Here is a 26,449-nt window from a genome sequence, read left to right as displayed (position 1 = left end):
GCATTATAGAACTATGGACACTTTTGACTCTGGACGATTTAACATGGACATTTTCAACGTGGACATTATTCCATGGACATTTTAACGTATGGACATTATAATCTTGGACTTTATGTCTGGTAACCGGTTCTTCATTTTGTGCATCTAGGCTATTGTATTTTTCCTGTGAAAGAAATCTGTCAGTGGGCTATATTATGTATTACCTTCATGTGGGCTTTAATGTTTCGGATCTGAGTTGATGTGATTAAATCGCAATTGGTTTCTTGTAGCGTTCGTAAGAAGTTGGGGTCCATCATCATTCCTTTCGCCGTTTTCCAGTTTATTTCTCTGTAGCCCCTGATTATGGCCACACACTCGCACACGATCATTACTGGCTCGGGAGGAGTGGCGAAAGATCTGAAACAAAAAAAAAAAAACACTCATCATCTTACTCATAAGGTGTACATAAGAGTTAAAAATACATAAGAGAGTTGATCACGAAGTAAAATTCTCTCGATAATAGTTCCTTGCCTCCTAGGGGAAATTACTTTTTTCCTGTGTGTAGACACTCCTCATGAACCAACGCGTTCCGATAGCACGACCCACCGAACACAGGAAATTTCATACTGGAATATAATGGATCAGACTCCTTACAGCCCGGATTTAGTCCCATTCGATTTTAATTTGTTTGGACCACTAAAGAAACGTGTTGCCGTAAGACTATTTCTAGATGATATATTCTACAGCGTGAGAAAACAAATTCAGTAACAATAGTACAAATATTGTTTAGTAGACATTTCCGAATTGACCATCTATCGCATCGTTGGACTGAACTCGGAAATTAGGGCCCGGGTGCAATTTTCGGAAATAATAATTTGGATATAATTTGCAATGGTAAATTGCGTGGTGGCTTGTATATGCACGAATTGCTTTCAAGAATGTTTGTCCAAACATTTCTGTCAAATACAATATTTCGTCCAAATTTATATGACAAACACATTTAGGTCCTGTGGAATAAGTCCATAGCATTTTCGTCCAAAAGTAAATTTCGTTCAGGAATTTTTTAATCCACAAAAATTTAGCCCAATATACATATTGTCCATTCGTGATTGATTTTGGTTATTCAGATACTAGAAGCACATTTTTAACAGATGCCAACAATATAACACCAAATAATGGAGAAGTCAAAAATGGACAGATGTTACTAGGGAAATGCATACATTAGTTTTACTTAAAAAATTATCAGATATGGATCCCAAAGTAATTACTTCAAAAAGAAACAAACCACTGCTCATAAAAGACGGCTACTGTTATCAACACCACTCTTATAATGAGGATCGAAAACGATGTGAGAATCGGTCAACCTGTCATGAAATTACACAGAAACGCGCAGAACCCCGAAGATGAAAATTAAAGAAGGAAATTATTTTTCCTAAGAAATAGCTGCAATGAATGCATGATTTTTGTTCTTTGAAATAACTGAAAATAAATCTCAAGTTTTATTTCAGTGATTATTAATTTTTTTGTAATAAACATAGCTACGAAAATTTCAAGTAAATAAATTTGGACTAAATCCGGTAAGGACGAAATGTATATAGGACGAAATTTCACATAATACTAAAGTGGCATGGACGAAAGATCTGTGGACAAAATTTGATGCAGGACAAACATATAACTGGACAAACGTAAAATTAGGACCAAATTGTGAATGGACGAAAACGCAATGGACTAACATTCTGCTAACCCACGAATTATGGTTCACTCTGTGTGTGTGTGTGTGTGTGTGTGTGTGTGTGTGTGTGTGTGTGTGTGTGTGTGTGTGTGTGTGTGTGTAAGCAGTACTGTATAAATAAGCAGTTACCTTTATTTTAGTACTAGAGATGATGACTTTTTGCACAATTAAATGATTTCAATTAACTATATACAGAGCATATCATAAGTCCGGTAACATTTTCAATATTTTATTATACAAAAACTACTAACGATAGCACTTTCAAACACACGTCAGTTTAAAATCAAACTCTCAAAGTTATTCAGCCGCTTAATTTTCAGCGACGAAGCGACATTCCATACGAGTGGGAAAATTAACAAGCACAACTGTCGTGTTTGGGGTACAAAGAAACCTCACAGAATCACTGAACATGAGCGTGATTCACCAAAGGTGAATGTTTTCTGCGCGTTGTCACAACGAAAACTGTACGGATCTTTCTTCTTCATTGAGGCTACTGTGACTGGACATTCATATCTGGACATGTTGGAGTAATGGTTGGTGCCTCAACTTAGACAAGATCTCGATGACGATTTCATCTTTCGGCAAGATGGGGCTCCGCCACATTTCCACAATGCAGTTCGTGCTTACCTGAATACGGAGATGTCTGATCGTTGGATAGGACGTGCTGGAGTAAGGGACAGATGTTTCATGACATGGCCACCAAGGTCACCCGATATGACTGCATGTGACTTTTTTCTATGGGGGTAGCTAAAGGACCGTGTGTTTGTACCGCCTTTGCCACGTGATTTAGAGGAACTAAAAACAAGAATTCGAGAAGCTGCCGCCACGGTCACAGAGGATATGTTGAAAAGGGTATGGGAAGAGTTTGATTATCGTTTGGATATCTGCCGAGTCACTCGTGGTTCACACAGTGAATCTCTGTAAGGTGTAAACAGAACTTTGAGAGTTCGACTTTAAACTGACGTGTGTTTGAAAGTGCTATCGTTTATAGTTTTTGTGTAATAAAATATTGAAAGTTTTACCGGGCTTTTGATGTGCCCTGTATTTTGAACAGCAGTTAATGGTTATAAATTATAAACAGATACAACATACCAAACGTAACAAGCTACTTAAATTATTGGCTACGAAACGAATACAATTTATGAGAGAATACATCTCACCTTCGTGGCAATTCATTTTTGGACATGGCAAGTGTTATCATTTCATATTAACGAGTGAAGGAATGAAGCGACTACCAGATATTAGTGATTGTGAGGACAGAATAGATAGGGCTTTGGAGAGGTTATTAGCGAAGAAAAAGATGCTAAAAAGTGTGTGCAAGAAAGTTACGGGTGGCAAAAGTGTAAGAAAAGGAACAGAGAAAAAAATGTCAAGTGTAAGAAGATAGTGTAAGAGTGTAATAAGAGACTATCAAACAATGAATACAAGAGAATTAAAGTGAAAAAAAAAAAACATCTGAACAAATGTGAAGTGGAATGAGGGAGAAATTGCAAGTGTAATTAAGTGAATTAGATATTTGATGTTTTTCAATGTTATGGGTTGAGAGTAGTATGAGGGGTACTATAACTGTAGGAGTATTATAGAAATAAATATATGGAAAGAGGAATAAAATAGGAAAATTAGGAGTGAAGCGAAGAGAAAAGGATCAATACGTAAGGAGGGTAGGAAAAAAAAGTGATGTAAGTGTTGTAAAATAAAGTAAACGAAAAAGTCAGCAAGTAATGTAGGCGAAAATAGCTGGAAAACAATGATTAAGAGTAGGTAGGATTTGAGGGTAGAGAAGAAAATAAGTAAATAATGCAAATTATTAAGGGAGGAATATGCAATATTTAATAGGTGAGCGAGAAATGGAAGGGAGACAGTCTAGGTAGGAGGGAGAGAATAGAAGAGGATATAAAGGGAAGGACATATAGCAATTCAGTCTTAACAGAACATTAGAAAGTAATCAAGAAATTCTCGGCAAAGAATACACTAATAGAAAAGATTTGTAAGTATTAAAGGGATGGTGGATCGAAAAACAGAAATGTGAAGGCCCACCATAACTGTGAATTTTAAAGTTGACTGACAAATAAATATATCATATCATATCATATCATATCATATCATATCATATCATATTAATACTAATACCTAAAATAAAAAATAACAAACATACTAGTATATAGTACCTGATCTCGGTGATATCGCCCTTGTCCAGCTCGCTGAGGGCGAGACGAGCCGCCTCCAGGGCTGGCAGAGCCTCGGCCAGCGCTTCTTCGGCTTCTGCCTTCTCAGCCGAAATAACTTTGCTCTTCTCTTCTATCTCGATGCTCTTGATCGTAGCTGTTTCCTTCTTCTCAGAAGCCATGGCGGTTGCTGCAATTAACAGTGGCCGCTGGATTACGCAACTTCAATTAATGCCGTCTTAAATTATATCAGCTTACGTCTAATGAATAGGTTGTGAATAACGTAAGTTACTAGTTTGTGGCATTCATACAGTCCTCTCTGTAGATTGAAAACTCAAAAAATTTCATATCCATTGTTCAAGAATTAAAACAGAAAATCAATATCCCGAATTTAAAAGAAAACTTACAAATTAAACCAAACCCTTTAACTCTATTAAATATAGAATATAATCTAAATTTAACACAAGAAATACTGAAATCAGAAGTAAATACTGAAATACTGAAACATTTGTCTTTAGAGACAATTAATATTAGGTACCCTCCACAAAACTGGCTTCATTTATACACCGACGGATCCTTGATCTCCAGAGAACAAGGTGCCGATGCAGGTGTTACGTGCTGTCTCTTCTCACTTTATAGATCTCTTGGGTATGGAACAACAAGTATTGATGGAGAAATCATTGCAATAAGTGAAAGTCTCAGGAATCTTCTATGCCACATCAATAAATTTAGGAATGCAGTTATATTGTCAGACTCCAAAGCAGCTATTCTACCAATCGTCTCTAAACACATACCTTCATCTCAAACAGCAGAAATAACTAAAATGCTCTCTCAATTAATATCGCTCAATAAAAGAATTGTATTTCAATGGATACCATCCCAATGTGGAATCCTGGGAAACGAGAATGCGGATGCTTTAGCAAAGAAGGGCAGCACTGCTACTTACAGACCTGTTATTAAATCTACGTATTACTCTGTGAAGAGATTTATTAAATCTACATACTTAGACTTCAACAAACAAAATTTGATAACACAATCCCAAGGGAAAAAATGGAACTCTCTGCATCATAATCCACAGTTAATTCCCGATTTACCACGAAAATCGTCTGTAGCTGCATTTAGATTGGCAACAGGCCATGATTGTTTGGCTAAACATCTGCATAGAATTGGAATATATCAGTCCCCTAACTGCCCATTGTGCAACTCAAACCAAGAAATGGATTCGGAACACCTCAAAATCTGTGCTTCATTGGCTGGTCATGATAATATCTTTGAAAAATATTGGATTGCAAGAGGTCAAATGACTTTATTGTCAAACGCCTGGCATTAGAAAACAAGAACAACTAGTTTGTGGTGGAATCGCTACATACACTCACGCTTTAACCCTGTCACTCTCACTTTATCTCAGTCACTCTCTCTATCTCTCACTCACACTCACTTGGTGGCATTGGGAGGAAGAATGGTCTGCACACGAGGAAACCAAATTATAGTCCATATCAGCTTACTTAATATTGTAAGTGTGAAACCTAACCAATTTTCCCCTATTACCACATAATGATAGTGAATTATAGTGATTTTCTAGATGTCAGGTTGAATTTTATTTTACCAACTTTCTTTCAAACTTTGAATACTCACAAATACAACTGGCAGTTATTCTATTTTGTTGGCAGCAATAATTTTGGTTTGCAGTAAAGGAAGCTAATGAAATGGAAGTAACTAAGCTTGTAAAATTTTAACATAAATTAGTAATACCGGTATTAATATTAATATCAATACATAATTCAGTTGTGTGCAGCACAATCGGGCGAAGAAACGTCATAATATACAGTGCTCTCATTTTACGAGGAAACTAGATTACAGCGAAACCTCTGCGTACACTTTTCTACGTGTCGTGCTTGCCGTTTCAGGCTGTTTGGGTCCATATTTTTGGGTCACTTTTCATTTTTGGTAATAGGCCATTTAGATAAATAAGACATTCCGGTTCCACGAAATTTTTCGCACAGCATTTTCGGTAATAGGCCATTTCAGTACCACAAATTTTTTGGTACAGCACTTTGATCACTTGGGTCGCTTTATCATTTTTGTCATTGCTTTGTTTCAGTCATGTTACATGGTCATTACTTATGAAATAAATGTAATTTAAATTACATTTCCTAGCAACGGGAAAAACAATTTGCACTGAGTGGAAGTAAAATCATTTCCTAGCAACGGAAAAAAACTATTTGCAAAGAAACGTAAGGCATCTCCTGAACTAAACATACATCAAGAACCAGGAGCAAATCATGTCCATAGTGGTAAGAGACCAGGACTACAAGACCAGAAGTCAGTTGGATGTTTATTTAAGGGCACTGGCCTACAAACTGAAGATCAACCCCAGTGAGCGTGCGGCTGATAATGGTAGTGAAGAGGAAGAAATGAAATAGTACCACTCAGACAGTAAGTTTCTGTGCAATTGCTACAATAAAAGTAATTATTCCTTCCATTTTATTATATTTTGTGTTTATAATGACCGAAGTAGGTACCAACTTGCCATAATTACCCAAAAAATCATTATGCCGGTCCGGATGGCTCAAGCGGTAGGGGCACGGCATGTCCCTATCGCTTGGTCGGAAGGGTTGTGGGTTCGAGTCCCGCCTCGGGCATGGGTGTTGTGTTTGTATTAGTGTAAGTAAAACAAAGGAAAGGAATGAAAACGAAAACAGAAAACAAAGATAACTTTGGTAAACGGCCTCTGCACGGTCTAAATTAAAAAAAAAGGGAAGAAATGAAATAGTACCACTCAGACAGTAAATTTCTGTGCAATTGCTACAATAAAAGTAATTATTCCTTCCATTTTGTTATATTTTGTGTTTATAATGACCGAAGTAGGTACCAACTTGCTATAATTACCCAAAAAATCATTATCAATATGCAGGAACCCAAAGATACCTATGACCAAAAAAGCGTGGTCTAAGTGTCAGATACCCATCTATCTGTTACCTATCTGTCTGTTTACCGAAAACGTGGGACCGAAACAGCCGCTAATCCGTGCTTTCACCGGTGGAGAGCGTGTTCCGTTACCACCGGCAAATCAAGCCATTTAGCAACTGCAGAACTGTATAAGCCTATACATTGAAACGTACCGCGCCTTTTCGCAGTGCGAATGGAAGTCGAGTAAACTCGCGTATGTACCGAGAGTAATATGCGAGAGCCAAGCCAAGATTCCTATTTCGAAGAAGTCTGTTTGGGAAGGGGATGCCAAAATTCTGTTGGGAGGAGGATGTAGAAACACCGGGAACGTATGCTGGGACTGTTATATTTAAGTTTATCATTAGTATGAATAATTTCTATTATGAAGTTGCTCCAGGGTCTAATTCCATAAATGTCTATGTTGTTTACCTTCCTTAATTTCCGCCAGAAGCTCTTCGCAAGCCCTCGTCTTCTCGGCTACTGCTATTTTCTGTATCTCTAGTTTCTTGTTCAGCTCGTTCAGCTCCTCTGACGCTTCCAGGATTTTAGCCATTCCACCAGCCAGACGCTCGCACTATCAAAGAAAATATAAATACGTTGAAGATTGGAGATAAGAATTGGAGGGCATTGTCAGTTGCAATGGTTCCTGTGAGAAGACTTTCCCTTTTCTTCTTCCTACTTCAACATCTCACCAGAGAATAGGGATTATAAAGTATGGACACTTCGCGTCGGTACCTTTGATGTAGCCGGACTAATTTCAATGACCTTCAAGCCAGCTAAAGCGTGAGATTCTGCTTTCTCCCTAGAGTTGGCGCTGACATCACACCAGCTAGCAGTCGACACAGCGGAAATATAACACATATAATTAATACATCTAGGTACATTATGTACTCAAAATAAATTGGATCCATAAAATAATAAATCCGTCATTAACTGTTATGTCTAGACTCTAGAGTTCCTTTATAATAAGAGTTGAGACATTGACCCCAACAACAATTAAAATATGTAATGATTTGATAGAGCTGAAAGTGGAAAAACAAAACTCTTATGAGAAGTAAAACCATATACCTATATCATATTATATACAAATATTAAACGAATTCGATACTTAATTTTATAATGTATTATATTATTTTATAATATAATTTGTTATATCGGAAATATGAAATATTATTATTACAACTAGTTTGTCACTGAGAAATAAGGAAAAGCTGTTAACTTGAATTTATTTGAAGCAAAGCGTTACTGGATTATGCAATAAGGTAGGCGATGTTTGGATCCTGTGTCTCAACTCTATACTCAATTATTATCTTAGCGTATGCTCGATTACACTAACCTCTAGCGCTTAAAAGTGGAACTAAACGCTGGCGCACAGAGAAACAAAACACAGGAAAATTCGCTCAGTGTCCACTCTTTATAATCCCTATTCGCTGATCCCACCTGACAACGAGATTAGATACAACTTTTAAAACGTCGCATACACATACTTTTAATGTATGTTTAATTTATTTATTAACTTAGAATGTTCACTTTCATCACTTCTATTCAACATAATTACTAGGAGGCGGATGTTGATGAAAAGTCATCATCTTACTTTTCACATTAGGACGATGCCTATTAATATAAAAATCCTTTCTGTGTTAATATCAACGTAAAAAAATTTCTTATATTGCATTTTTTGCATTTTTGACGTTTTTCATCTAATAGATCATTTTTATATTTTTTCGGCATTTTTTGGTCATTTTTAATACTTTGAAAAACTTTTAGATCATTTGAAATGCATTTTACTTTCTTCTTTACCGATAGGTCTGTTAAATCATTTTCTAACCAAATAGGTCAGTAGTAATTACCTACTGAATAAGTGAATAACAGTGAAGTTTGAGTTTTATAGTTTGGTACAGAATCTAAAGTCCATCTCTCATTCCACTGAAGGCTTCACTTCAGACAATGGAAGAAGTATAAAATACTTGACAACAGCTTAGTTTAAGTGAGGACTTTGACCGCTGCTGTTCTTTTGTCTGTACGAGGGTGTCTTTAGAATTTATGTTTGGAAGGGCGGAAACTTTCACCATGTCCTGGACAGGACGTTGTGTCCTCAACATGGTTTGGAAGGGATATTTACTGTAGTAGACAGTATTTTTAACACAAAGATTGCAAGAATGCACGTTGCACCCACAATTTGTTTTGTCATTCACACTCCCTCATCTGGAAAATCTGGTAACAAAAGAGAAGCGCGAAAGGAGGAGAGACGGAGAATGAAGACACTGACATCGACCACCCCTAATTGAAACACATTGTAAACCCTCAGTCACTGAAACAAGGTGACTAATTTTTAAGAAGTTGTGGTGCGAGTACGATAAATAATATTTAAATGTCATTTTCTTTTAATTTTATGTCATTTTTCCATTAGTTTAAGGGCACTTTAATGATCATTCTAAGTAGATTTTTAGGTCATCAACATCCGTCCCCTAATAATTACATATGAATGAAATTATCAGAGAATTCAGGCACATAAAACATTGTCAAATATCTATAGATCCATATTTATCTATTGATGCTCAAATTTTCCGCAGATAAATTGTCTTTATTAGTTACTTCAGAATATGATTTACTAAGATGAAATTATGAATCAAAATTTGCAGTAAAATATTCTATGCAAATATCAACTAAAGAAATAAAAAGTAAAGACTTTATGAGGCAAGGACCCTGCATCAAGCAAAATTTGACTACATAACACAATTTTCGAAAGCGTAAATTAATTGTATTATTTCGTATTGCTTTTATTTTACAAATTTTGACACAATTAGATGTTTCGGACAAAATTAAAAATTTAAATAAATTTGTGGGCATAATAAATATTGCCATGAAACTTATTTTGTCAAAGGCATATTCACACCCCTATTTTACAAGACATTAGCAAGACCTCTCTTTTGAGAAGCATGAAGCCTACAGAAAAGTGATGAAATTAGCATCATTATGAGAAGCGTGGTGAGGTTTATGTGCTGAACTGCAGGTTAAAGTAAGTGGAACATAGTAGACGTGTGAACAGGGTGACCAGATCCAGAGTCCCTAAGACAATTTTCAACTCGATCAAATAGGAGAAGATCATTGGGAGATCTCATGAAGAGATGGATATTTCTTGTAGACAGGAGTATTACAGTACATGATAAAGATAATGGTGATTTATTAACTCAGATTATATTTTTAAACTTTGAAAAGAAAAATACACAAAGTGTATAGGTACCAAATGCTGGAAGTGAAGATAATGGAAGACACGTTTTACAAAGAAAATGCTGTACTGTGTAGGCTATCTCTCTATATCGATGGTCCAGAACCAGACTCTTCCAAGTCCATTTTACTTTTTTTTTTTCAGGAGAGCTATTTTAAGCTCCTGACATTCAGAGCTTCATGAAACAATTTGGAATAGCTTCATAGCAACCTTATGGAGAGGAATATTTACAATTTTGTTCGATTCATATATGCAGACAAGAACTGGAACGCAATGAAACACAGATTTCTTTCTTATAAAAGTAGGATTTAGAACAGTCTGGTTCTCAGCCATTTATATGTACGATGAAAGAGTAATTGAACGGAGAAAAACTCTCTCCGGCGCCGGGATTTGAACCCGGATTTTCAGCTCTACGTGCTGATGCTTTATCCACTAGGCCACACCGGATAAAGCATCAGCATGTAGAGCTGAAAACCCGGGTTCAAATCCCGGCGCCAGAGAGAGTTTTTCTCCGTTCCATTACTCTTTCATCGTATGATGACGCAGAATATCTGCATGGAAATATCATATGTACTTCGGTACATTAAAATAATATATATGATATGCGTAAATCACTTCGTGATTTAAGACGGCGCTTATTCCGTCGGATCCCGGCCAACTAGTCACTCATAACGAGTGCACCTCAGGACATATGTGGACTTCAGTCCTACATTCATAGACATCTATGACGCAGTGCAGAGGGCGGCCACTAGAGGGAACCCAAGAGTTGGAACTTAATCTGAGACGATTCTGTCCGGCGCCGGGGTGGATATCCGGTGTGGCTTAGTGGATAAAGCATCAGCACGTAGAGCTGAAAACCCGGGTTCAAATCCCGGCGCCGGAGAGAGTTTTTCTCCGTTCCATTACTCTTTCATCCTATGATGACGCAGAATATGGAAATATCATATGTACTTCGATACATTAAAATAATATACATCTATATGTAGTTGAAAATACATCTTTCTCAACAAAGCTCAAACTGAGATTGACAATGTAAAATGCCAGCAGAATTTTGTCACCGGCTTAGTGTGAACAATTAATAAGGAAAACCAATGCATTATATTCCGCGCCGGGCTTAGAGGAGACAACTAACCGAGAAAATCCAACGCACTCCCGTCAAAATGCAACTTCGTAGCTCGGTAAGGAAATGCATAATTTAGGTTTGACTCGATCTGTAGTTTATTTTGGTCTTAATAGTTTACCTTTTCAGTGAAGAGAGATGGAGATTGGGACAGACAGATAAACAAACAGACAGAATTTAAACTTATGCTGCTAACCGAAACTTCTGTGAATTCCGGCTTTGATACTGACCTGCGCTATGATGTAGTTGTTCTTTTCGTCTAGCAACTTGAGGTACACGTGAATGAAGTCGAGATAGTGTTTCGGCGTGACGTAGTTCCTTCTTCTTAGCTTCAGGAGGAACTCTTGTGTGTACCTGCCAATACTGGAGTGCACGTGTACAACGTGTGCCACTATCGGTTTTCGGAAAGGCTCAGGAACTTTAGGATTCTGTAATAATTAACCAGTAACAAGTTTATTAACTTAAGCTAAAACATTTTGGTTGGTAAAATTGTAAGGAAACATCAAAATGTTATTAAGAAAATATGATAATAATTACTTGTCATTATTATAAAAATTAATGACTGAAGAATACTTGAAGATTTGTGGATAATATTGCAATTTTATCAGATTCCGAGAAGAATATGAAAAGAATGTCAGGCCTACTCATATTATGAGTTCTAAAGTAATTAAGGTTTTTCATAAATGTTACGATGACGAGTAAAACGCTAAACCTCCTGATAATCATCGAAATTGCAAATGTTAAATTAAAGAAGCTAATTAATTCTACTGCTTAGACAGTTTTACTACAAATAGACCTAACAACATAAGTAGAATAGAAATTAAAAAAGAGTGTTTTAGTTAAACAAGCCTACATTAATTAAAACAATTATTGATTTCCCACAACACAAACATTTGAATAAGGGAAAAGTTAAATTTAACAGAACTTTTACTTGAAATGTGGAGAAAGTTCACTAATTGAAAAAAAATTCTAACACAGAATTAAAAACCAGCTGGAAAGTTAAAGAGTTCCATATTAAAGTTTTAAAGAGGTAAAAATGAAAGCAGAGCATTATTGAAGAAATCAGACAACATAAAATTGGTTGTTCATATAGTCACATATATTACATTTTCAATTAATATATAGCAGGAGAAAATACTTTGTAAGAAAGAGAAAGACTGAAAAGCAAATAAATCGAAAACATGTTCAGTAAAATGAAGTGCAACAACTATGAAGAATTTAAAAGAACAGCAAAGGAAAATGAAATTAGGTGCAATCGACAATATTATTATTACTACTAGCCATACTCGTGCATTTTGTTGCACTTTTTAAAAATAGATATAAGGTAATTACATAATTAAAATAGGACATTTGGTGCAGGGAACATCCGTGTTTACTAGAAAGAAAAACCGTTTAATATGTTATATAATTGGAATTGTACTTAAATAATTAAAATACGATCATTTTGGTACAGAGAGCATTCATTTGATGCAAGAATAATTCCTTTAATATGTTACTTAATTGTTATTACATGCAAATAATTAAAATAGGATCATTTGGTCAGGGAACATCCGTGATTGCTAGATGGATAAATCGTTTATTAATATGTTACTTAATTGAAATTGTATTTAAATAATTAAAATACGATCATTTTTGTCCAGAGAGCACTCATTTGGTGCAGAGATAATTCCTTTAATATGTTTCTTAATTGTTATTACATGCAAATAATTAAAATAGGATCATTTGGTCAGGGAACATCCGTGATTGCTAGAGGGATAAATCGTTTATTAATATGTTACTTAATTGAAATTGTATTTAAATAATTAAAATACGATCATTTTTGTCCAGAGAGCACTCATTTGGTGCAAGGATAATTCCTTTAATATGTTTCTTAATTGTTATTACATGCAAATAATTAAAATAGGATCATTTGGTCAGGGAACATCCGTGATTGCTAGAGGGATAAATCGTTTCTTAATATGTTACTTAATTGAAATTGTATTTAAATAATTAAAATACGATCATTTTTGTCCAGAGAGCACTCATTTGGTGCAAGGATAATTCCTTTAATATGTTTCTTAATTGTTATTACATGCAAATAATTAAAATAGGATCATTTGGTCAGGGAACATCCGTGATTGCTAGAGGGATAAATCGTTTATTAATATGTTACTTAATTGAAATTGTATTTCAATAATTAAAATACGATCATTTTTGTCCAGAGAGCACTCATTTGGTGCAAGGATAATTCCTTTAATATGTTTCTTAATTTTTATTACATGCAATTAATTAAAATAGAATAATTTAGTCAGGGAACATCCGTGTTTTCTAGAAGGATAAATCGTTTAATATGTTACTTAATTGGAATTGTATTAAAATAATTAAAATACGATCATTTTGGTCCAGAGAACACTAATTTGGTGCAAGGATAATTCCTTTAATTTGCAAATAATTAAAATAGGATCATTTGGTTCAGGGAACATCCGTTTTTGGTGCAAGGATAATTCGTTTAACATTTATCTAAATTAGTATTGAATGCATCCTTTAATAAATCACTCCAAACTAATGTTAATATAGAGTGGATTGTGTAGAAAGATAATTTTTATGTTGGCCTCACTGTGTACCTTCTAATTTCGCGAGGGCTGGATCAGGGATGGATCCTTGCATTCAGACCGTTTTAGGCCCATTGTACACCGTAATTGTCTAAGTCCAGTGGATGGCCCATATCACATTCATGAATCCAACATTAACAGGCGGGCCATCCTTCCTGAGACCTGCACGTAAGGCCCCATCATCTACTGATGAGCCCGAACCCAGAGTCCGGAACCCCAAGACCTTAGAGTCCAGATCAGCATCGGAAACCGTACTACCCTCAGACAACCCCCATTCAATTCTTACTATTACAGATGATAGATGAAATGAGGGGGAAGTGGAGAGCTGATAGAACGGAAGAGGGAAACGGGAGTACCCCGAGAAAACCATTCTGCAAAGTCTCTTTTGTCCAACATAAATTTCACACAGACCTGATCGGGGATCGAATCCAGGCTGTTTGGGTAGAAGGCCAGCGATCTAGGACTGTAGTCACAGACGTGGCTTCAAAAATCTTAACGGCGCGGCGTAGCGAGGGAAATGTTAAATGTTATGTTTTATTTAACGACGCTCGCAACTGCAGAGGTTATATCAGCGTCGCCGGATGTGCCGGAATTTTGTCCCGTAGGAGTTCTTTTACATGCCAGTAAATCTACTGACATGAGCCTGTCGCATTTAAGCACACTTAAATGCCATCGACCGTAGTAGCGAGGGATCTTGCTTGTATGGACGCTGCTTATTGGTTCGTTGCGTTGCTTAAAAATTGCATTTTATTTTACATTTATATTATATTATTTTATTTTGACAGTAAGATGATTGTGTTCACTTGCACTTTGAAGAATGAAATAATCATTAAAACATGTTTACATTAATCATTCGAAATTGTGTTCACGACATCGCTTCTTTCTGTTTCAGGAGTTGTGCGTTATCCAGAAGATTGTGGTAAGTAAGAAAAGCTCTTGATTTAATAGTTACAAATTCTAGTTAATTTGTTTTATAGCGGTAGTGCAATCTTTCAATGGGTATTACAGTTTATAACATTTTTAATTACATCATACTTCATGATTATTAAGCTACTTAATTAACACTGATTTACAAATATTTCGTTTTATTTTATCTTACAAAAATATTTACAATTGGGCTTAAAATTACTTTAACGGCTGATATAATTATTATATACTTTGCAACACGAATTAAATTTATTCAAATATCGAAAAAATTACTGTGCTCCAAAATAAAATATAGGCCTGCTTCATTTTAATTTTCCAATTTATCGTAAGAGATATATGTGATAGGTAAAAGTAGTTTTAAAACAAAATTGAAAATTTTTTCAACGCAATTTGTAACTTCGTACTTTATCTTGAGGCGTTGAGATTTATTCGGAAGAAGTTTAAATTATTTTACAGTGAAATTTTCACAGTTTACGACATCTTCTAAAATGATATGAATATGATTACCCCGAACAAAAAGTTCAATTAATTATTTTCCAAATTTAATCCTGAGCTCATAAATCATTTCTTAGTATGTGAAGGGCACATTTACTAGAAAAAAATAATGTTTTTATGACTTGATACAACAAATTTTGGGATGTGACAGATAACTTAACGTTATTTTGAACAAATAAAATATGGGTTATTTTTACGATGATAATATGCATTGATACAGATTCTTTTCGGATAAGATGGGTGAAGTTAGTTCGAAGACAAAGAAAGTTGCTTCGTCTTTACCATAAGTTATATATTATGACTTGATGCAGCATCCCTTGGGATGTGACGGTTGAAATTATTTACTTCCGTGTCACTTCAAACCTCAGGAGGTTTATGGCCTCATTCACAGGCTTCCTCCATTCTGTTCTGTTGTATGCTTTATCTTCAGTTCCTCCTAGGCAATCTCGGTCCAAGCGAACTTGATCTTTCCAGCTCAGATCTATCTGCCCAATGGTCTGCGTCCAGCGGGATGTTCCTGCCATACGGTTTTTAATAAGAAAGCATCTTCTCTCTTCAGCACGTGTCCCAACCAACGGAGTCTTTTAGTTTTGGTATTTGCAATTATATCTGGTTCAGAAAATAGAACTCTAATAACTGTATTTTTTCTTGCTCTTCAAATACCATTCTCTTTGACTGTGCCACAAATTTTACCCAAAATCTTGTTTTCAAAAACTGTTTGCTTGTTTTAGTTAAGAGTCCATGTTTTTGCAGAGTACAGTAGGACTGGCTGAATTATTGTTTATATAACGGCTCACTTTAGTTGCAGCAAAAAGAATCTGGGAAAGTAGTATCGAATTCAGTGCAAAAAAAAAAAACCCCTTCGTTTTGTATTTATTAATTTTTGAGACATTTATTTATCCATCGCATTCTGAGCTGTTAATACGTGGCCTAAATATTTGAATTTTCGAACCTTTTTTAAATCTAAAGTTCCAGTCGTTAATGAGGAGCTGTCTTGACTGTTTCTGTATACTACCATACACAGTGCATTTATTTTGCTAGGGCCCGCTCTCGAAAGCTCAATATATGCGACATTCAACAGCTCACAAGCAAACATTCTGATGGGGGCAGATAAAAAAGTTAATTTTTTTTTCTTCCACCATGTTAATAATGTTAAAAGAAGTGCTTATACAAATTTGGGCCACTCGACCGCAATTACGAGGCCGTCCAGAAAGTTATTTTGTCTGGGGTCGTTTATAGAAAAATCACAATTTCATGGAAATATTTATTGAAACAGATACAGCAATTGTTGCGCTATTTGTCAACATATCCCCCACTGGTATTAAGATATTTGTCATACCGTGGGATCAATTTTTGTGTCGTAGAAGTCAGCCGCCTCAGATCGGAACCAGCGTTTGACTGCGTCTGCACCTCTCTCTGTCGATCCCATGATATGAGAAATGTCTCAGTTCCGATGAAAAATATGTTGAAAAATAGTTCAACTATTGCTATGTCTGTCCCAATAAATTTTTCCAAAAAAATTGTTTTCTTTCTGTTAATGGCACCTGGCGAATTAATTTTTTACGGCCCTCGTAATTGCGGTCGAGTGGCCAAAATTTGTATAAGCACTTCTTTTGATATTATTAACATGGTGGAAGAAAAAAAATTAACTTTTTTATCTGCCCCCATCAGAACGTTTGCTTGTCAGCTGTTCACACGCTCCAGAACTGACAGTCTTTTATCCGGTTCATTTTGTCGAGTATAACGAAGTTCGATATTCGTTTGTACACATTATCTGACATTGTGTTGTCTTTTTACTTGGTGTGTGCGTACATTAACCTTCAGTCAGATTGTCTTAATTCCAGCTGTATGCTGTGCTGGTTAAAATGGGAAGAAACTAGACAAATTCCACGTTCCGATATTTTGATTACCAGGCAACACTTTCATGTGCATAAAAATCTGCATACTTCATCCTCATTCGCAGCAACTTGCACATTAGCATTATAAGATGATTTATTGTTAATTAGAACTAAATCTTGACGAAGATTGTTTCCTTCCTGTCACTTTGTAAAACTTTCTCAGTGCAGTCTTGAATTAAATCATATTATTTAAGTCCTATTTGGGGGTTGCAAGGGGTAGTGAAGTGCATTCCATAACCTCTCCTACCCAAATCCCATCCTCACCTTCCCGTGGTACAACCTGTTCTTTACAAACGAGGCTCTGGGGACCGAAACACGGCGGTATAACTGTTACATCTGTATGGAGGAAATGCCATACCACGCCTACCCAGACGCTCTTAAGGTGGCAGCCCCACCATTCGACTTTCCTTGAGACAGTCTTGTAAACTGTCCTGGAGTCCATTTTTTACAGTAAAGTCTCAAACATTAGATAGCCGGATTGGTAAAAATAATGAGCAGCCTTAGGTCATAGCCCCTTCAGAAGACGAGACCCTTAAAAAGATGGCATGAAACCATTGAGACAGCAGCGGATTACTAGGATCAAAGCTTGAACTGGTTGATGATGAAGTCCTATCTAGCCCTCAGACTTTACTAATATAACCTGTATTACTATTAAATAAATACCAACATCCTACATACTCTGAAGGTTTTATGGTTGTGAAAGGGTAAAGATATACGTGTAAGCAGTATTATGTCCAAATTTAAATTATTTCGGTACTTCACCTCTGGTTGCGATTATTCTGGTAAAAGTAAAATCACCTTTAATGTACTATTGTCAGTTTCTACAGCATCTCTTAGAATGTGGTGGTTGATATTACTTCCAAACAGAAGTTTTTTGTTACGTTTATTTATACACAATTTAATATTTATTTATTTATTTATTTATTCATTCATTCATTCATTCATTCATTCATTCATTCATTCATTTATTCATTCATTTATTTATTTATTTATTTGCTTGTTTGCTTGTTTGATTGTTTGCTTGTTTGCTTGTTTGCTTGTTTGATTGTTTGATTGTTTGCTTGTTTGCTTATTTATTTATTTACTTATTCCTATAACAGGGCAAAGCCCCAATTACAATAGACAGTACAGATATTCGTTTAAAAACATAGAATTGCATATAACATGAAAAAAGAGATGAAACAGATACAAATGCAGGATACAAGTGTAAATACAAATTAAAATGTAAAATGAGAAAAGGAAAAAAAAGGACAAATAGATACTACCTAAATAAAAGACACAGATATAGATATAAGTGAAAAATACAAAATAAAATAAATGAAAAATAGTTAAGTATAGATATCATAGCCAAAAATGTAAATGTAGCTATAATAATTGGCAAATTACAGAGTAACAAATAACAATATTATATAAAATCAACTACCTTCAGTATATTAATAAGAAAATGTTTGTATTCCATGTAAGAAATGCAGAAATCTAGATCCCACGTTTTACACATCTCAATGAAATTTGAACACATTTTTAACACTGGTGAATTTTTATGTGATGAAGTGTTTGGTTTTTTATAACACAACAATTGACAATAATTTCTTAAATGTGATGTTCTAGCGTTATTCTGGATTTGTGATAATATTCGCTGTTATCCAGTAGACCGTTGAATATGTATATAATTAAAGTTGCTCAGCAAGTAATCTACGACTTCTAAGAGACATTAAATTAAATTCAGCAACTAGATTGTTGTACGAAATTTATCATTATTACATCGCATGTGGAGGATGTTTGGCTATTGACTGTTGCTGAGTTCCTGTTTCTATTGTTTTGTGTGTAGATGGCTTCTGTTCATGTAACTGATCTGGATTTTGTTCTGATATTTATGTTATTGGTAGTTAAGACGATGATGAATCATGGTATGCGAATTTCCAACTCGGCATTTTTCTTTGTGGCTGAGGAAGTGCAGGAAAACCCCCAATCAGACTGGCTGGCTACGGGATTTGAAACCCGGGCCTCCCGTATACGAGTCTCTAACGTTACTGTCTGGGCCAAATCGCTCGGTCAAGTTTTGCACTAACATTCTGGAGTCTTAAAGAATCTCGTGGAATGTAGTATGTGAATCTGGTACGAAAAAAGTTTAGTTATGTTTGTGATGCAATTACGACTTCTTGGAACGTCTATCAGGCTTGTTATGGATTAAATTGTGTCGAAGAAATGTTTAATTATCTTCAAGTTGTTATAACTCGGTTATGCAATTATTCTTGGAATGTGATGACAATTTTAATCGAAAATTATGGCTTATGAAATGGTTAAATTCATATATTTTTCATTCTTCTACTCTTTCTTCTAGATCTCTAGAATATCTAGAATTAGTTATCAGACTTAGAATAAAATTAGACTCAATCATTATATTTTTAAAAATTTCCTATTCTTACACGTAAACATTCTGGCTAGTTAATTCATAAGTGCCATTTTTTTATCAAAACAATCCAGTTATTCAATATCTTAAGGGTTCAGCCGTTCGTTTCCTGGCTGAAGTTCGGTTAAGAAGTGCTGTAAACGTATCTCCATGCTCCCTTTATTTACTACTTTTCATAGACGAAAATATTGCGTCGATGTCCACCGCTTTGAAGTAAAGGTTAGCATGCCTGGCCGTGAAATGAGTGGGCTCGGGTTAAAATCCTGGTTGGGACAAGTTACCTGGTTGAGGTTTTTTCCGGAGTTTTCCCTCAACCCATTAAGAGCAAATGCTGGGTAACTTTCGGCGTTGGATTCTGGACTCATTTAGCTGGCATTGTCACCTTCATCTCATTCAGACACTATACAGTATAACCGTAGCAGTTGAAAAAGCGTCGTAAAATATACTGATTAAAATAAAAAAAAAATATTGCGTAGTCCTAGGTATGTCGCAATGGATGTGTGTGTAAGGTTTGGTAAAGCATGTTTAGTACCTTTTGACGTGAATGCGTTTTCTTTCTCCCGACGACGTACAATATATTGACAAAATTTAACATTTTAGTGTAACATGAAGTTGAGATGTCTCCACTAGATGCTGCATATGGCAGAGTATACGCGTGCTGCCATCTATCGAGTGTTACGTAATTGCCTGGAATTAAATAAAGAACGAGCGTTATCTAATAACAAACTAGCATTATCTGCATGTAACCGGATGTTGTAAGGAATTTATGACGTTACTGGAGGAGTCTATATAATAGAGGGGAGGAACTAAAAATTTAATGGAAAACTTGATCATTTATGTGCAAATTCGGTAGACTAAAAATATTAAACAATAAAACAAAACCTCACTAAACAAAAATGTAAAAATAAAAAATTAGGTAAGTTTACTAGAGCCCAACTTTATAGCGAAAAAATCATCGATCCTATACACTTACCTCATTCCACTTAAAATTTACAATTGTTTAGCAATATATCTCTATCGACTATAGCATTCAACAACACAAATACAATATGAACTTACTTACTTACTTACTTACTGGCTTTTAAGGAACCCGGAGGTTCATTGCCGCCCTCACATAAGCCCGCCATTGGTCCCTATCCTGAGGAAGATTAATCCAGTCTCTACCATCATATCCCACCTCCCTCAAATCCATTTTAATATTATCTTCCCATCTACGTCTCGGCCTCCCCAAAGGTCTTTTTCCCTCCGGCCTCCCAACTAACACTCTGTATGCATTTTCTGGATTCTCCCATACGTGCTACATACCCTGCCCATCTCAAACGTCTGGATTTAATTTTCATAATTATGTCAGGTGAAGAATACAATGCATGCATTTCTGTGTTGTGTAACTTTCTCCATTCTCCTGTAACTTCATCCCTCTTAGCCCCAAATATTTTCCTAAGCACCTTATTCTCAAACACCATTAACCAGCGTTCCTCTCTCGAAGTGAGAGTCCAAGTTTCACAACCATACAGAACAACCGGTAATATAACTGTTTTATAAATTCTATCTTTTCATTATTTCAGACTAGATGACAAAAGCTTCCCAACCGAATAATAACAGGCATTTTCCATATTTATTCTGCATTTAATTTCCTCTCGAGTGTCATTTATATTTGATACTGTTGCTCGAAGGTATTTGAAATTTTCCACTTTTTCAAAGGTGCCGCTGCTACTAAACAAATACATATTTACGAAATTATCTGGAATCTGTAAATTCCCTGCCTGTCACTTTCTTGCTCCTTACAAGTGTAATGCCCTCCTTAATGTCTAGAACAAGCATATACAAGAAGAACCATTAATTGAATACTGTGACGTACATCTACCAGGAAGACATTGGCCACAGCGAATAGAGCCTGCTCTGGCCAAGGGAAGAACCAGTCGATGCTGGTGTTGTTGATGAGGCCTGGGAAGCTCCGGCAGCGGTTACGGAGGGTGTCTCCTGTGGGGGACATGCACAGCCCCACGTGCAGGTTCACGCTGCACATGTGCGAGAAGTATTGCCATACCGCTTCCCTGCAATTATAACCTTGGTATTAGCCTACTTTATTATTTCATTTTTTGTCGTTATCTAACATTGTAATAGCATATTAGGTGAGGAAGTGTTTCTACAAAATCGAGGTAAAGTTTGAAATTCAATTCAATTTATTAAGCCATACAGTGATAGGCTTCGTCACAAAAAAACATACATTTGAAAATACACATATAATTGAAAACAGTAATTAGAATGAAAACACAAAATATTTTGAAACTCTAAAATTAATAAAAACACTTCACTCTTATGTAATAATCGTAAGTAATCTAAATAACTTTATTTATTAAAAAACAATTTCGTATGAATTTATGTTAAGAAACTCATCTACAGAGTAGAAAGGATTAATTAAAAGCCAATTATAAAATCTAGCTTTGAAACTATTGGTTGGTAACTTATAATATTGATTGGGAAGCTTATTATATAATTTCATCACCATGACAGAAAAATTTGTACTAGTTTTATGTAATCTACAGTATGGAATATTAAATGGATTCGGAACACCTCAAAATCTGTGCTTCAGTGGCTGGTCATGATAATATCTTTGAAAAATATTGGAGTGCAAGAGGTCAAATAACTTTATTGTCAAACGCCTGGCATTAGAAAACAACAACAACAGTATGGAATATTAATTTGTTCACTATTTCTAATTTCATGATCATGTATATTGGCTATTAATGAGTAATTGTCTGTCTTGTCGAGTGTAAAGGACTAGGTCGTATATATATATATTTATGCCAGTTAATATCTGTGATTGTTTGAAAAGAGGTCGACAATGTTCCAGATAGTTTAATTGACATAGAATTCTAATGGCTTTCTTTTGCAAAATCAAGACCTCCTAATTTTGCTACCAAAACGACGCTCGTAACTGCAGAGGTTATATCAGAGTCATCGGTATGCCGAAATTTTGTCCCGCAGGAGTTCTTTTACATGCCAGTACATCTACTGACATGAGCCTGTCACATTTAAACACACTTAAATGCCATCGACCTCGGCCGGGATAGAACCCGCAACCTCGAGCATAGAAGACCAGCGCTATACCAACTATGCTACCGAGGGCAGAGCCAGTTTTTCTATTTCCGAGATTTTGTAATGCACTTCATAAACGTGTATTGAACAGTATTTTTTTTTTGCACGATAGTATATTTTTAAAATGATATTTTAGAAAAATATTAATATACATTACCTACGTACGTTGATCATGAACAGCTGATTGATTCTCAGCTAGAAGTTTGTCTTAGGAGTCGGTAGATGACAGGAGTAGTTTTAATTACAACCCTAGGGCAGTTATTTGTAATATTTCAACATACTTATCTAGGTTGGCAACTCTGAATTCAGTAAAATCAACTTCCAATAGTGGCGGCCGTTTGCTTTAAAGATAAAAAAAAAAAAAAAAACACTACCGTGCAAAGAATTTATTTTCAAAACGAAAAGTTACATTTACTCGGGTCAAATTTCTGCACATTTAAAGGACAAAACTAAAATTCTTTCAATCATTTATTATCATAATACACTGCTCTCCTAAATTGACTGAGGATATTGGGAAAAGAATCAATGACTTTTCCAAAACGCACTATGAAATGTTTCACATGAAACAATTTTTATCTACCAAAAGGAAACAAAAACGAGCAAAAGTTGTATTAAACTGTTTTGTTTCAAATATCTCAAGAAATAACTCCCTGAAATTAAAGACACTACTTACTGTAAAAATTAATTCAGAATTATACGTAACTGATTTGTTACGATTTGTAAGTAGCAATTTTAATAGTCGTGTTTGAATTGTACGTATTTTTTATCGCTTTGTTACGTAATAAAATTTAATTTCACATGATTTATCTTATGACTTGAATACGTTTTAATCATTTCCCGCAATCCTTGAGATTAGAAGCGGTATACGGTTAACATTAAGCTATGTGAGCACATTTTACCATCCACCATTGATGTGTACCGAAATTGTTGGTGACCATTTTTCTCTGTTTTTGATCCTGTCAAAGTCTAAATATTTTAACAAAAAGATCATTCCACCAGTTACAACAAATGGTCGCGAGTGGATTGAAAATCCCGTTTCTGTCGGTATGATGAGTGTATCTCTTAAGGGGAGGGGATAGTATTTTTTGGTGAAAATGAGTAAATTAAAAAAAATGTTTAAAACACTCTGTGATATGTGTAGAATGCATAGCATAGCATTCTGTGGGTATTTGTGCACTTACCGACTGTTGAGACGCCATTTTTAAACTTCCTGCGTTATGGATTTTTAAATCATTCGCCACCTTTTATTGTTGTTTCCGGTAAATTAAATGTTCAAACAATTTTTTTATTCTTTGAAATACTCTTTGATATGTGTGGAATGCATTGCATAAAATTCTGTGGGTATTTGTGCCCCTGCCAGACGTTGAGACGCCATTTTTAAACTTCCTGCGCTATGAATTTTTAAATCGCACGCCCTCTTTGATCGGTTTCCAGTAACTTCATTTTTTTGCTACATTGCCAGACAAAAATGGATATAATTTCTGAACTATTAAAGATACATGCATGAAATTTAAAACACACATTGTTTAGACTATTAGGAAACTTTTTTCTATGACAGAATTTTGTTACTTGATTTCATTTTAAAAATACGTCCGCTTGTTTGGAAAAAAGGAAATGAAAAAAGTGTTATAAAATTTTAATTCTTTATTGTACAAACGTAGGATCTAATATCAAAATTCTGTTACAGACAGTTTGTAGAGCATGCTTTTGCAAGTACATTGCAAAAACCTGTTTAAATCTACCTTTAAAAATGGTTAAGATATATCGGTTTTTGTGAAATTCTGCATTGGGTATATTTTTTTTCAAATCTGGCCTCACAAATAATTTTTTTCAAAATATTTATATTTGGTTGAGTTGTTACAGCTATGAGCTCTCTACATATAAAAAATAATAGTTTAAACCTAATAGGAAAGAAGTTTTAAAAAATACCATTCTCTCCCCTAACAGTAAACGAAGGCACCGCCGTAGTTCAGTTGGCTAAGGCGTTTGTCTCCCGATCTAGAGTTGTGGCCAGGAGCGAATTCGATTCCCGCTTGGACCTATTACCTGGTTGAGTTTTTTTGAGATTTTCCGCAATCGTAAGGCGAATATCAGGTAATCTATGGCTAATCCTCGGCCTCATCTCACCAAATACCATCTCACTATCACGAACCTCATCGACACTAAATAACATAGTTGATGCAGCGTCGTTAAATAACCAACTAAAAGAAATAGAAACAGTGACCAATTGATCGAGCTTTCATGCGACAGTGGACTAAAATCAGTTTGCCATGAATTTATACTGGAAATATTTTAGTCAGAATTAAATTTAAGCAGTGATTACAGAAGGTTATCACATGAAGGTTATTGATATTCGCAACCACATAATTATATGTGCGAGAAAGGATATTCAACATTGGCAAACTTGAAAACAAAATCAAGTGGATGAGGACTTTCGTGTGCTTTGTGACAGTTTTTATTGAGGTGGAATCATGCCGAAGCACAGGTGTCTCATATACTTTCAAGGTATATCTGTACGGTACGTTTAAAATAATTCACTTTCATTTAATGTGTTTTGTTCATTTATTTTGATTATTGTGTTTACAGTTGAGCTTCATGTATCGCGGGTTCAAAAAGGTTCAAGATCACTATCTTAGACCACGACAGTACGCCGTGAGACATATTTAATAATATTTTATATTAATAACGTTTGCGATGTGTCGAATTATTTATCTGCTCTGCGTATCACTGATGGGAAGATGTCTACGTAACCGGAGTCTGTAAGCGGCTCGGCCGAGAGTTGGATTGCCTCGTTGCTGTTTTTTTGTATAATCCATTCATCTATTGCTACACCGATAAAAATACCCCTCATTTCTAATGAAAAACAAGAACTGAAAAGACTAGTGGACTTTATATTGTCAGCAGACAGCTGGATACATTAAGTAGATTGATTGATTCATCTATTGCTATGAGACTGCAAAAAACTCGCACAGCTAAGAGACTACGGGTTGATTTCTAAAACGAGGTCTAGACCACGACCATGGCTTTAAACGGCGTTTGGATTTATAAAACGAGGTCTTTTTCATTTTTCTGAGCCATGGCTCGAAACCATGGTCTGAAGCAGAGACCACGGCTGGGGGAGGTTTAAAACCACGGCTTCGTGTATACAAGATGGAGGAAGATGATCAGCTTGGTGAATATCGAAGGAAAATTTGTTTCTACGGGTATTAAATCCCCGGATTAGAGCGATGAGAATCAGGAATAATCCTTTGTAACTATGTAACAACGATAATTTCAGACGAATATTTCGAATTTCGAAGGAACCAACGCAAAATTGAGCAAGAATGCTAAATAATAATCTGCAACGAAATACAGGAGGCGGCGGGTTGACAATTTTGTTACACCTTCTGTTACTTTGAGGGAAGTAAGATATAATATTTTATATTAATTGTACTTTTATGTCTATAAGACTATATAACTTAATTCTTCTTTACAGTAGTTTTGGATATTTTATTTAATACTCGAAAATGTGGGCCTACAAGACTACGAATCAAACGTGATTTAGTCTTCTTATTTTAAGTTTTATGCTACTAGGCTTTCAACATAGTAGGCCTATTATATGTGAAAATAGAACCATACTACATTTTAGTAATACATGATCCACAGTTAATTCCCGATTTACCACGAAAATCGTCTGAAGCTGCATTTAGATTGGCAACGGGCCATGATTGTTTGGACAAACACCTGCATAGAATTGGAATATATCAGTCCCCTAACTGTCCATTGTGCAGCTCAAACCAAGAAATGGATTCGGAACATCTCAAAATCTGTGCTTCAGTGGCTGGTCATGATAATATCTTTGAAAAATATTGGAGT

At 35.4% G+C, this 26,449-nt stretch overlaps 1 protein-coding gene across 1 annotated transcript in view; it reads right to left on the bottom strand.

Moving 5' to 3' along the window:
- The window catches only part of Dhc98D (Dynein heavy chain at 89D), a 192,204-nt gene that overhangs the window by 78,666 nt on the left and 87,089 nt on the right, over nt 1-26,449 (bottom strand). The window contains exons 30-34 of the mRNA XM_069822419.1: nt 21,354-21,549; nt 11,405-11,602; nt 7,255-7,399; nt 3,880-4,066; nt 204-396 (exon numbers count right to left, since the gene is read on the bottom strand). Of these exons, the coding sequence (XP_069678520.1) occupies nt 204-396; nt 3,880-4,066; nt 7,255-7,399; nt 11,405-11,602; nt 21,354-21,549 (919 nt within the window). The remainder of the gene's footprint in view (nt 1-203; nt 397-3,879; nt 4,067-7,254; nt 7,400-11,404; nt 11,603-21,353; nt 21,550-26,449) is intronic.

This window comes from Periplaneta americana, chromosome 3 (assembly GCF_040183065.1).
Source record: "Periplaneta americana isolate PAMFEO1 chromosome 3, P.americana_PAMFEO1_priV1, whole genome shotgun sequence".
In the NCBI taxonomy this organism is placed as follows: Eukaryota; Metazoa; Arthropoda; class Insecta; order Blattodea; family Blattidae; genus Periplaneta; species Periplaneta americana.
Note: the sequence above shows the minus strand (reverse complement) of the source record. Positions and strands in the feature narration are given on the sequence as shown.